General features: G+C 46.3%; 1 protein-coding gene across 2 annotated transcripts in view; it reads left to right on the top strand.

Moving 5' to 3' along the window:
• The window catches only part of LOC140394200 (epithelial sodium channel subunit gamma-like), a 65,375-nt gene that overhangs the window by 42,598 nt on the left and 9,074 nt on the right, over nt 1-13,703 (top strand). For both annotated transcript variants that reach the window (XM_072481187.1, XM_072481188.1), the window contains 4 exons: nt 414-492; nt 836-893; nt 6,743-6,804; nt 12,925-13,000. In XM_072481187.1, coding sequence (XP_072337288.1) covers nt 414-492; nt 836-893; nt 6,743-6,804; nt 12,925-13,000 — 275 coding nt within the window. The remainder of the gene's footprint in view (nt 1-413; nt 493-835; nt 894-6,742; nt 6,805-12,924; nt 13,001-13,703) is intronic.

The raw sequence follows: 13,703 nt of genomic DNA, 5'->3' as shown, positions 1-13,703 counted from the left end.
AAAGATCATAATATAACAAATAAATTTGAAGCAATTTGACCTGTTATGTGGTTCGATAGAGGGGATACTTTATGCACAGCAAGATCCCAAAAAGTGCTTCAATTTTAATTTCCAATTAGTCTCCAATTTTAGACGGTGATGGTTAGTGAAGGAGTGTTGAGCAGGATGCTGGTAGAATGTTGAGGGAAAGATCTGATCGAGATGCTTAAAACGATGAAATGATTTAATAGGAGAAGCTACTCCAGTGGCGGGTGCAAGTGGGGGGTGCAGAGTCCAGAACAAGTACTAATCTTAAACTTAGAACTAGGTCATTCAGAAGATCTGAAACAATATGGATTTAATTCTGTGTTAATATCAAGTGAGATTATTGTGTTACCCGCGATTGTTTAAGAAACTGCTTTCTTTCCCCACAGTTTCCTGCTATTACAGACTGCGCAACCAGTTTATTCAGGAGCAGTTGGTTTGCCAGAAGACTTGTCGACCTGCCTGTCAGTAAGTTCCCCAGGCCCAAAACCTGACAATCCTTCCCCAACTCTGAGACACGTCTGGAGAGAGCACCAAAGATGCAGAATTGCAATTATTCCCCATGACATTTACAACCTCCTCAGAACTCATTACAGAGAAAAGTATCTGCTTCCTTGTCTTCAGATTATCCGGCCACCTGAACAGATGTAAAGAACATTCTCTGTACAATCCTAGTCCAATTCACTGCTGTAAGGGCCAGTCTCGGGTTCAATGCTGGTCCCGTAGAATCAGTGCCCTATTTCAACTTTCTCTTTCACTTTATCTCAGTGACTCAGCTTGCTAATAATGCTTTGTGTGATCTTTCCCACAGTTCCAAGGAATGGACAATGACCATTAGTGATGCTGAGTGGCCTTCATCACCATCTGAGGTGAGCAGTAACAAACGGGGAGATATACGTTTGTGAGGGCCACGAAGAATCCAGCACGAGTTTATAGGATACAAAGTAATAACATTTATTTACAATGACATACATATATAACAGCAGCAGCAACTTCCCTTGCTGCACACTCCTTCCTGCTGTTTCCAAATTGGCCAGCTTTATTTATACTTGGAGTTTACTAATGGTTTCTCCGCCCCCTCATTGGGGAAGCTCATACTCCCACAGGATTGTGGGATTGTCATTAGTCCCCAGCCAATGGTAAGTAGGCAGGTTATAACATCCCTCCCCCACCAAAGTCCAAGGAATCCACCGAAGACCCTGGCGAAGGAGGGCGTCGGACTCGTTTTGCCGCAGGCCGGACACCATTTGCATGCGGCGCTGGATCAGGCGGCGTGTAACGAGACGGAGACCGGCGCTTCCGTGATGAACGGCACAACGGTTGTACATCCACGGCCCGTGGACCCGAGGATTCCCCCTCTGATGCATCCTGTGTCTCCATCTCGGAGTCAGAGTCTGCTGCCTCCGTCATGTCAGCGTCTCTATCTCCATTCGGTTCTGTAACGACCTGCGCAGGCTTCGAGTGAGGCACCAGTGGAAGATTGTGAGGACTACCTTCCCTTGTCTCTGGTCTCTGCGGCTGTAGAAATGAACTCCGGGGGCGGGGAATCTTTTGAGGGGATAGTCTTCTGGACCGAACATGGTCTACATGTTTGCGCTGGCGACGACCCTGGGATTGCACCTGGTAAGATATAAGGCCCGTTTGGCGAAAAATTACACCAGGAACCCACTGGGCACCACCAGCAAAATTCCGAACGAACACTGGGTCACCGGGCGCAAACTGCCGAATCGGCCGATGCCGAGAAAATCCCTGCCCCTGCCGTTCTTGTGTGCGGCGTACTTTTGCGCCAATGTCCGGGAAAACCATACTAAGGCGGGTGCGAAGTCTCCGGCCCATTAGGAGTTCTGCGGGAGCTACCCCAGTCACCGTATGGGGGGTGGTCCTATACGGAAACAAAAAGCGAGCCAGTCTCGTGTCCATTGATCCGGAAGACTGCTTCTTTAGGCCTCTTTTGAATGTCTGCACTGCGCGCTCTGCCAACCCACTTGAAGCCGGGTGGTAAGGGGCAGTGCGGATATGGCGTATGCCGTTCATCTTCGTGAACCTCGCAAACTCCTCACTCGTGAATGGAGTGCCGTTATCCGTGACCAGCACCTCGGGGAGGCAATGCGTACTAAACGACAAACGCATCTTTTCAATTGTTGAAATCCCATTGACAAACGGTGGGATTATAGAATCCAGCGATACAGGATCATAGTGGGTTAGTAACCCAGACGACGACAATTGTTGCTTTACCCGCCGGAAAGTGGTTTCTTGCGGCTGACCCCAAACCCAGGTGTGATTTTTCTTCAGCAGAAGGTGCAACGGGGCCAGCGTAGTTGCCAGATTGGGGAGGAACTTCCCGTAATAGTTTACGAGACCGAGAAAAGAACGAAGATGCGAAGTGTCAGTCGGGGCGGGGGCCTGTTGAATTGCACGCACCTTCTCTGCGACGGGGTGCAAACCTTCACGGTCCACCCGATAACCTAGGTAGACTACTTCCTTTGCCTGAAATACACACTTTGAGCGACGTAAACGGATTCCAGCCTCCGAAAAGCGTCTAAGGACAGCCTCCAGATTTTCCAAATGTTCCTGCTCCGACGTTCCTGTGATCAAAACGTCATCTAAGTAGACAGCAACACGTGGTAAACCTCTCAAAATGGCCTCCATAACACGTTGAAAAATTGCGCAGGCAGAGGATACTCCAAAGGGCAACCATGTATATTCATACAGGCCCCGGTGTGTATTAATCGTTACATATGGTCAGGAGGCAGGGTCCAGCTCCAACTGCAGGTAGGCGTGACTCATATCTAATTTTGTGAACGAGAGTCCACCTGCAAGCTTCGCGGAGAGATCCTCTATGCAAGGCATTGGATATCGGTCGAGTCGGGAAGCCGTATTCACTGTAAGTTTATAGTCGCCACACAAGCGAACTGTGGCATCTGGCTTCATTACAGGTACAATTGGTGCTGCCCAATCAGCAAAACGGATGGGCCTGATAATACCCAAACTCTCCAAACGAGTGAGCTCCCCTTCTACCTTCTTGAGCAAGGCGTAAGGCACCGGGCGCGCCCGGAAATAGCGTGGCGTGGCTCCTGGTTCGACTTGGATATGGGCTACGGCCCCTTTTATTTTCCCCAAACCAGGCTGGAATACATCTGGGTATCGTCCTAGCACCTCAGTCAACCCTTCAGAAACTGTTTGGAGGATGTGCTGCAATTGCAACCGCAAATGGCGCAACCAGTCCCGACCCAACAGGCTGGGCCCATGGCCGCGCACCACGATAAGTGGGAAACGCCCCTCCTGGCATCCATAAACAACAGGGGTCATTGTAGTTCCTGCAATGTCCAGTGGTTCCCCCGTGTAGGTGGCCAACCTGGCCTGTGAGTCGGTTAATGTAAGGGTCTGTATACCCTGCTTCATGCGGTCGAATGTCCTCTGGGCGATCACGGAGACCGCTGCGCCAGTGTCCAACTCCATCTCAAGCGGGTGGCCATTGACCCGTACTGTCACCTTAATGGGGGCCACACGGGGAGCTGCCACACAATGGAGCTGCAGGCAGTCGTCCTCCGCCTCCACGTCCTCAGGAGTAGTCGCCGCAGATTCATCCACATGGAAGGTACGGCCCCTGGGCTGGTCCCAATTACGGCCCCTGGGCTGGTCCCAGTTTCGGTCGGGACGATGGCGCCTCTGGCGCCCCCAGGACCGCCGTCCGCGACGGGGTCGGCGCCTACAAGTCTGACACGGACATGGCTCCTCATCCATTGGTTCTGGAGACGGCTCCCTTCGGGGAGGAATGTCCGACGGCCACTGGCGTCGGTCCAGACGTTGCCTCGCCCAAGGTACCGCAGGAGTGCGGGGGGACGTTTTCGGACGGAAGGGGTTGCGCCCCAAGGCATGCACTTCCATTCCCTGTAGCTCCTGCACTCCTCGTTCTGCGCTCTCTCGGGACAATACTATTTGAATGGCCTGTTGAAAAGTCAATGTTGGCTCAGCTAACAACTTTCTCTGGGTGGCCACATTGTTAATACCGCAAACCAAACGGTTGCGTAACATTTCTGACAAGGTCTCACCATAGTCACAGTACTCCGCAATCCTGCGTAGCCTGGATAGAAAATCGGCAAGGCATTCTCCAGGGGTCCTCTCAGCGGTATTAAACCGGTAACGCTGGACTATCGTGGCCGGGGTTGGGTTAAAATGTTGCCCCACTATATTCACAAGTTCATCAAACGTTTTGGTGTCCGGCGCAGCTGGGTACGTAAGACTCCTAATCACCCCAAATGTATGCGGGCCGCAGGCGGTGAGCAATATGACCACCTGGCGCTCGTTTTCGGTGATATTGTTTGACCAGAAATAGTAATGCATCCGTTGTGTGTACTGGTTCCAGCTTTCCAGCGCAGCATCAAAAACATCCAAACGTCCGTACAGAGGCATGGTATAATAGAAAACAACTTCCAACCTGTATCCAACAAAAATCCAGGGAGGTGGCTTCAGCAGTGTAGACAGCTATTCACTTTCACCTTCGGCGCCAGCTTTGTGAGGGCCACGAAGAATCCAGCACGAGTTTTAAGGATACAAAGTAATAACATTTATTTACAATAACATATATATATATATATATATATATATATAATAACAGCAGCAGCAACTTCCCTTGCTGCACACTCCTTCCTGCTGTTTCCAAATTGGCCAGCTTTATTTATACTTGGAGTTTACTAATGGTTTCTCCGCCCGCCTCATTGGGGAAGCTCATACTCCCACAGGATTGTGGGATTGTCATTAGTCCCCAGCCAATGGTAAGTAGGCAGGTTATAACATATACCCCACCTCTAGCAACTGGATTATTTATTTATAGTCAGCGTGTGTCGAATGAGAAATCTTTCAAAGGTAAACATCGTTGGGGAGTCGAGTATTGTTTACAGATGGCCGCATGCACACTTTCTACTCAAACACAACAAACAAGTTAACTATCCAACGCACTCACACACTCTCTCACACCCCTGCTCACTCCGTCACAAACCCAGTAACATCCATGGACACTCCCAAGTAAATACACATTCACACTAACTCACACACCCACTCATTCCCACTTAGTCAGACACACATGCAAACTGACCACTGAAATACAAACAAGCTCATGGACATAAACAAACACTCACACACCCATACAGACTGAAAAGACAGATCTGCATAGACATAGTGCCTTTCGTCACCTCGCAACATCCCAAAGCACTTTACAGCCAACAAAGTGTGTGATGGCCGGGATTCTCCGTTGCGAGTCCGTCCCACTACCGTTGCAAGCGAGGATGGAGAATTTGGCGCACAGCTAAATCTTCCATTCACTACAGCAGGACGGGAGAATCCAGCTGCCGTGAACAGACGGCGAATCCCGCCCAATGTAATATAGGAGGCTTGGAGCTAATTTGCTCACAGCAATTTCCCACAAATCCACTGATAAATGAGTGGATTATCTGTTTCTTGTGATGTGGATTGACCAGGACATCGGGGATAGGTTCCTGCTCTTCTTCAAAGTAGCATCTATTTATATTCATGTTTTTAATTTATACTTTCATTGATGTGGGCATCTCTGACAAAGATAACATTTGTAATCCATTGCTAATTGCTAAGGGTGGCATGGTAGCACAGTGATTAGCAGTGTTGCTTCACAGCCACAGGGTCCCAGATTTGATTCCTGACTTGGGCCACTGTCGGTACAGAGTCTGCACATTCTCCCCATGTCTGCGTGGGTTTCCTCCGGGTGCTCCGGTTTCTTCCCACAAATCCCGAAAGACGTGCTGTTAGGTGAATTGGACATTCTGAATTCTCCCTCTGTGTACCCGAACAGGCGCTGGAGTGTGGCGACGAGGGGATCTTCACAGTAACTTCATGCAGTGTTAATGTAAGCCTACTTGTGACAATAATAAATATTATATTATTAATTGCCATCGAACTAAAGCAGCTTGCTAGACCATTTGAGGGAGCAATTAAGAGTCAACCCTATCACTGCGGCTGTGGAGTCACAGGTAGGCCAGACCAGGTAAGGACAGCAAATTTCCTTCCATAAAGGACAGTAGTGAAGGCTATGGGTTTTTATGACAATCAATGATAGTTTCATCGTCATCATTACTGAGTCCAGCTTTCAATTTCAGATTTGATTAATTGAGATTAAATTTTACCCACTGTTGTGTCCCCAGAGACTCGAGATAACTAGTCTAGTGAGATTACCACGACACCACCACCTCTTAACAATCAGATAGGCCTCAGTTTAATATCTCACCGTAACAGTGTATCACGCACTCAGTACTGCCCTGGAAAATCAGTCCCGATTTTAGTGCTCTTGTGTCTGAAGTGAGATTTGGACCCACCACATTCTGACTTAGATAATAATAATAATCATCACTTATTGTCACAAGTAGGCTTCAATGAAGTTACTGTGAAAAGCCCTTAGCCACATTCTAGCGCCTGTTCGGGGAGGCCGGTACGGGAAGGTGAGAATACTAGGAATGAACCACAGCTAACACACTCTGTACTGGTGAGCTTGTTTACCTTCTCCATGGTAGGTGGAACAGAGAATGTGCAGGGTTTCTAAAGGAGTTGTGCTGATGAAGTGTTAGAATATGTTAAACATGGTGAAAGGGAGGAGAGAGAACCAGATTGACGTATGAATAAACTACTCCCATTCTGACCCTTGGTCGGAATGTGATGAAATTATCTCACTTCATTGTCCTTCCTCCAATAGGAATGGATTCTTCATCTTCTGAGCTGGGAAAAAGGGCTTCGTGGAAACAGAACATTGAGAAAGTAAGCTCTGATTTGTTAACTTGCCTTAATTTCTTGAGGGTGCTGGCTCACGCAGTACGGGATGGGTACCACTCGCCTAGTGACATTCTTTATGTGCGATTCTGGACAGTAAGTGGCACTGAGCAGTTCAACCGTGGTAGCATTATCACCCGGGCACACACTACTGTACCTGGCAGGATCTTTGTTAACCAAGTTATTGGGGTGTGCAAACACAACTTACCAACACATGCATTAGAAAAAACATGAAAATAAAAGCAAAATTCTGTGGATACTGGAAATTCTAACTAAAAACAGGAAATCCTGGAAAAACTCAGGTCTGACGGCATCTGTGGAGATAAACACAAAGTTAACGTTTTGAGTCAGACCAGCTCAGAAGAACAGTCATACATAGAAACATAACAGATAGGAGAAGGAGGAGGCCATTCGGCCCTTCAAGCCTGCTCCACCATTCATTATGATCATCGCAGATCATCCAACTCAATAGCCTGATCAGGCCTTCCCCTCGTATCTTTTGATCCCCTTCGCCCCAAGTGCCATATCTAACTGTTTCTTGAAAACAAACAATGTTTTGGCCTCAACTACTTTCTGTGGGAATGAATTCCACAGGCTTACCACTCACTAGGTGAAGAAATTTCTTCTCACCTCAGTCCTAAACGGTTTACCCCTTATCCTCAGACTGTTACCCCCGCCATCGGGAACATCCTTCTTGCATCTACTCTGTCTAGTCCTGTTAGAATTTTATGGTTTTCGATGAGATTCTCCCCTCATTCTTCTAAACTCCAGCGAATATAATCCTAACCGACTCAATCTCTCCTCATATGTCAGTACTGCTATCCCAGGAATCAGTTTGGTGAACCTTCTCTGCACTCTCTAGGGCAAGAATATCCTTCCTCAGGGCAGCACGGTGGCGCAGTGGGTTAGCCCTGCTAGCTCACGGCGCCGAGGTCCCAGGTTCGATCCCGGCTCTGGGTCACTGTCCGTGTGGAGTTTGCACATTCTCCCCGTGTTTGCGTGGGTTTCGCCCCACAACCCAAAGATGTGCAGGCTAGGTGGATCGGCCACGCTAAATTGCCCCTTAATTGGAAAAAATTAATTGGGTACTCTAAATTTATAAAAAATAAAAATAGCCTTCCTCAGATAAGGTGACCAAAACTGTACCCAATATTCCATGTGTGGCCTCATCAAGGCCCTGCTCCTGCACTCAAATCCTCTCGTTATGATGACCAACATGTCTTCTTTACTGCCTGCTGTACCTGCATGTTTACCTTCAGAGACTGGTGTACAAGGACACCCAAGTCCCGTTGCACATTCCCCTCTCTTAATTTACGGTCATTCAGATAATAATCTCTCTTCTTGTTTTTGCTACCAAAGTGGATAACCTTACATTCTGACTTCTCCCCCAAACAGGCACCGGAATGTGGCAACTAGGGCCTTTTCACAGTAACTTCATGCAGTGTTAATGTAAGCCTACTTGTGACAATAAAGATTATTATTGTTATTTATCCAAATTATACTGCAACTGCCATTCATTGGCCCCCCACTCAACTTGTCCAAATCACACTGAAAGATTTCTGCATCCTCCTCACAGCTCACCATCCCACCCAGCTTTGTGTCCTCTGCAAATCTGGAGCTATGATCTCTGCGATACCCCACTAGTCACTGCCTGCTATTTGTTTCCTATCTGCCAACCAGTTTTCTATCCATCTCAACACACTACCCCTAATCCCATGCACTTTAATTTTACATGCTAATCTCTTATGTGGGACTTTAACTAAAGTTTTCTGAAAGTCCAAATAAATCACATCCACTCATCAACTCTACTAGTTATATCCTCGAAGAATTCCAGTAAATTTGTCAAGCCTGATTTCCCTTTGATAAATCCATGCTGACTCTGTCCAATCCTGCCACTGTTTTCTAAGTGCTCTGCAATAAAATCTTTGATAATGTATTCTATAACTTTCCTCACTGCCACATCAGGCTTACTGGTCTATAATTCCCTGTTCCTCTATCTCCCTTTTTAAATAGTGGGGTTAGCTACCCTCCAATCTGTAGAAACTGTTCCAGATTCTATAGAATCTTGGGTGATTACCACCAATGTACCCACTATTTCTCAGGCCACTTCGTTAAGTATTCTGGGATGTATTATTATCGGTCTTCAATCCCATTAATTTCCCAACATCATTTCTTTACTAATACTGATCTCCTTCAGTTCCTCCCTCGCACTAAACCCTGTGTTCCCCAACATTTGTGTCCTCCTTATGTATTTGCTCAGCCATTTCTTTGTTCCCCATTATAAATTCCCCTGTTTCTGACTGTAAGGGACCTAAATTTGTCTTCACCAATCTTTTTCTCTTCACCTACCTCTATAGGTACGTTTACAAACAGTTTTTATGTTCCCGACAAGCTTATTCTCGTACTCTATTTTCTCCTTCTTAATCAATCCCTTTGCTGAATTCTAAACTGCTCCCAAGTCTCCGGTCTGATGTTTTTCTTGGCCAATTAGTATGCTTCTTCCTTGGATCTAATGCTATCTCTAATTTCCCTTGTAAGCCATGGTTTGGCCACCTTTCCCATTTTACTTTTGCAGCAGACAGGAATAAACAATTGTTGCAGTTCCCCCAAGCACTCCTTGAACATTTGCCATTGTCTATCCACACTCAGCCTTTTGAGTAACGTTTCTGTAAGATTCGCCTGATCTCTCACTCATAGGTCTTGTAGTGATTTTTACATGGGTATGTACAGAAGGGGCTGATGGGTAATGGAAAGACCACTAGAGGGCAGCACTGGCGTGTATAAAAGCGGGACGCAAGCAGCCCTCTGCTCTCTTTGGCTGATTTGACTGTGAGGAGAACAGAGGCAGAAATTTAGCTCAGGGCTGCTAGTGTGGTCAAGCCTAGCTGTAGAGCATAGAAAAGTTGTAACCTTTCTACTAGTACAGTTCTTAAAGTAAGAACTCACGCAGTTATTTAAGTTGTGTTGCTCAATAAACCTTCTGTAAAACTTCTGGACGACTTTGAGCCTTCTTCCAAAGCCTCTACTGTAATGAGTTGAGTAGCACAGATTACCTGCTTTACAGGTAACAAGACAGGTCACAGTCCAGTTGTATAGGTGTATAAAGCACTCTTTATTTCTTCAAGAATTCGTTTAGTACATTTACTCAAAATTAAATCGACAAACTTTCTGTGAGTACATTGAAATGTCCTTGAGACAATGAAGAGTGAAAACAAAAAACTTCAAGATAAAAGTGACTTCAGATTTACAAATTAAAAGTCGTTTCAACAAAAGTCCTTTTTAAAAGTAATTTTCACGAATGATTCAAGGATCTTGGACCGCCTAAATTCTTCTCTCTAATCAATCATATGGATTACATTCTTAAGGGAATCCTTATCTGGGTTTAGCCCCTTACTTAGTTTCATTGGTTCTAATTCTCAGCTGATTTATTCTAACAACTGTCTGTCACTTAGAACATGATTTGTTATCCAAGCATTGGTCATTACTTAAAATTCACCAATGTCCCATCAAATTAATTAAATGTCGACGTGCATCTGCCATGTATGCCATTTCTACACTGGTAAGGTGCTGGCACTAACCTTGCTTTTGATACATTTTTATTACTAAATGTATTGTGGAACAATAACCTATTCATTACGAAGGCCTTATGAAAGTGTCTTTTGAAACAATATTGGCTTTGACCAGCAGTTCTCATATTTCTATACGAAACCATGACTTTGGCTTTGTGGATATTCCATTTTCTGTCTAAGTACTGAATTTAAAAATTATACAGCATTAATTCTTAAAGGTCCCAAATAAATCAATGAAACAATTAGTAAATCAATAAACCTGTAATATATCAGTTTCCCTATCCATTATAGCCAACCTGTGCCTCACACCATCATAGTTTCCTTTCTTACGATTCTGGACCTTACTTTCAGAATCAGCTACGTTATGGACTTGAAACAATGGGCGAATCTTACCAAAAAATGGCAAATGTCAGTTCTGGTGAGAAAAATGGTGCATATTCCCACCATTGGATTTTTCACGGAATTTTGAAAAGTTTCTTCCCCACATGAATCATGCCATGCTCTTGGCGGCTCCTGCTATCCGCTTATCCAGGGAAACTTCATCATTGCAATCACTGGGGAGTGTGGGGGTTCTACTTACAGTTCGATTGTGCTTCCCCAATTGAGAGGATCTTCATTCCTCATGAGATAGGGTTGCAAGCCATTCCTGGGAACTCCATTCTGCCCTTGCAGTCTGGCTCCCATGGGACCCCACCCAGTAACCTCACAGTTGCGCCCAGTGCTGACCTTCTGTATTCACCTCCTCCAATCCACTTTCCAGCTCGCACTAAGGACGGGCTCTCCTTCAGTGGTGCCTTGGCCACAAGCCCAGCAAGGAGGACACAGGAAGTGATGCCTGCATGCCAGCCTCCAGAGCCCCTTAAAGAAAGGGGCGCCCTGAAGTGAATGGAAGGTAAGGCCTGCTAGCGACCCCTCCTCCCAAGATTGAGTGATTGAACCCCAGTCCTGGCACTGAAGTTTTTTAAAATTTAGAATACCCAATTCCTTTTTTCCAATGAAGGGACAATTTAGCGTGGCCAATCCACCTACCCTGCACATCTTTGGGTTGTGGGGATGAGACCCACGCAAACACGGGGAGAATATGCAAACTCCACACAGACAGTGACCCAGGGCCGGGATCAAACCTGGGTCCTCAGCGCCATGAGGCAGCAGCGCTAACCACTGTGCCCCCCCCCCCCCCCACACCCCCGGGCCCTGAGTTGAACTTATCCGTGTCCCCCACATCCTCTCTGAAGCCCCCTGAGCAGTGAAGAGCCTGGACAACCACGGCTGCCTGAGAGCTCAAGTCTGATATCCCCCTCGGAGGTGAAGCCGCCAGGTACACACTTTTGTAGGCCTGTTGTAAATTACTCCAGTGTGACGTCACACCGGCGCCCGGTGAATATTTTGTGAGGGGGAAGGTCTGAAGAGAGTGCATGCTAATGACCAGTTAATCTGTTAAATGAGGTTCTCAGTATTCCGAGGCGTGATTCACCATAATCCACCGGAGAGAGGGGAGGTGAAAATTGCAAAACACAATCCCGTCGGCGAGAATCAGTTTTCAATTCTCTCCAGATTTCGAGCTTGCACAAAGTTTCTCATGGGTGGAACAAGAGGGCTCAAAATCACCCACATTAACGGTCTTTTCTCTCCACAGATACTGCCAGACCCGCTGAGTTTTTTCAGCATTTTCTGTTTTTTTTTAAAACAGACAAACAAGTGGTAAAGAGGTTGGTCCATTGGGATTCTTTTTTTTAAAGAATTTACAGCACCCAATTCTTTTTTTCCAATTAAGGGGCAATTTAGCGTGGCCGATCCACCTACCCTGCACATTTTTGGGTTGTGGGGGCGAGACCCATGCAGACACTGGGAGAATGGGCAAATTCCACATGGATAGTGACCTGGGGCCGGGATTCGAACCCAGGTCCTCAGCGCCGTGAGGCAGCAGGGCTAACCACTGCGCCACCATGCTGTCCCATTGGGATTCTGTATAGTGGGGTTGACAATGACAAAACGAGAGGTCACAGATATAGATTGAGAGATGGTATATTTAAAACTGAGATGAGGAGCAACTACTTCTCGCCGAGGGTGGTGAATTTGTGGAACTCGCTGCCCCATAGTGCGGTGGAGTCTTGAGTCATTAAATGGTTTCAAGAGGGAGATAGATATATTTCTGATTGAAAAAAAAAAAAGCCAGGTTAAAGGGATATGGGGAATAGGTAGAGAGGTGGACTTGAGACCAGGAAGAGATCAGCCATTATCTGATTGAATGACGGGGCAGGCTCGAAGTGCCGAATTGCCTACTTCTGCCCCTAATTCCTATGTTCCTATGACTATACCCTAAAAAGTACTTAATTGGCTTTAAAGACTATGGGATGTCCTGAGGTTGTGAAAAGCAATATCTAAATGGAAGTCTTTCTTCTTTCACTTGGATTCCATGCAATAGGATAAGGGGCTATGGGTTCAGCCTATTCCATGCTTTACGTCTGTGTCTAGCAGGCATGTACATAAGAGTGCACAGACTTTACTGAGACATCATGGTCTTATTTCCACCTAACAGGAATGAGTTAGCCAATTTGGGCATCTTCTACAAAGATCTCAATCAGAGGAACATTTCTGAAACAGCTGCCAATGACGTAAGTGTTCATTAATACTCATTGTATCCGTTAATGTGAGATTTTTAACCAAACACTGAAGGGGGATCCCAGGTTTGTTCATCAGTCTGTGGTTAGCTAAATTAGACAACAGCGAAGGCAGAGAGTCTCCGCACCAATGGCTAGTGATTAGGAAATTGCTACAGGTACCCAATCCAGGGGTTCAGACCAGAAGTGGACATAACTGAAATTGGGTGACTACAGGGATGAGATGCCTCTGTGATTAAATAGCCTGATGACTACCACTCCCGAGGATCACATGTGAATGAATAATAGTCTCCAGTGATCATACGTATTCAAAATCTAGCAAGGAGTCTCCAGGAGAGGAACACAGCTACAGGAGGCGGCGATTTAGGCCCTCGGGTCTACTTTGCCATTCATATTTTTAAAATAAATTTAGAGTACCCAATTCATTTTTTCCAATTAAGGGGCAATTTCGCGTGTTCAATCCACCTACCTTGAACATCTTTGGGCTGTGGGTGCGAAACCCACGAAAACACGGGGAGAATGTGCAAATTGCACACGGACAGTGACCCAGAGCCGTGATCGAACCTGGGACCTCGGCGCCATGAGACTGCAGTGCTACCACTGCGCCACCGTGCTGCCCTTACTTTGCTATTCATTTAGATTGTGATTAATTTGTATTTTAAGTTCACTGACCCGCCTTGGTTTATTAACCCAGCTT

Source organism: Scyliorhinus torazame, chromosome 17 (genome assembly GCF_047496885.1).
Source record: "Scyliorhinus torazame isolate Kashiwa2021f chromosome 17, sScyTor2.1, whole genome shotgun sequence".
NCBI lineage: Eukaryota > Metazoa > Chordata > Chondrichthyes > Carcharhiniformes > Scyliorhinidae > Scyliorhinus > Scyliorhinus torazame.
The sequence above is the reverse complement of the archived record's forward strand: the minus strand, read 5'-3'. Positions and strand labels throughout refer to the sequence as shown.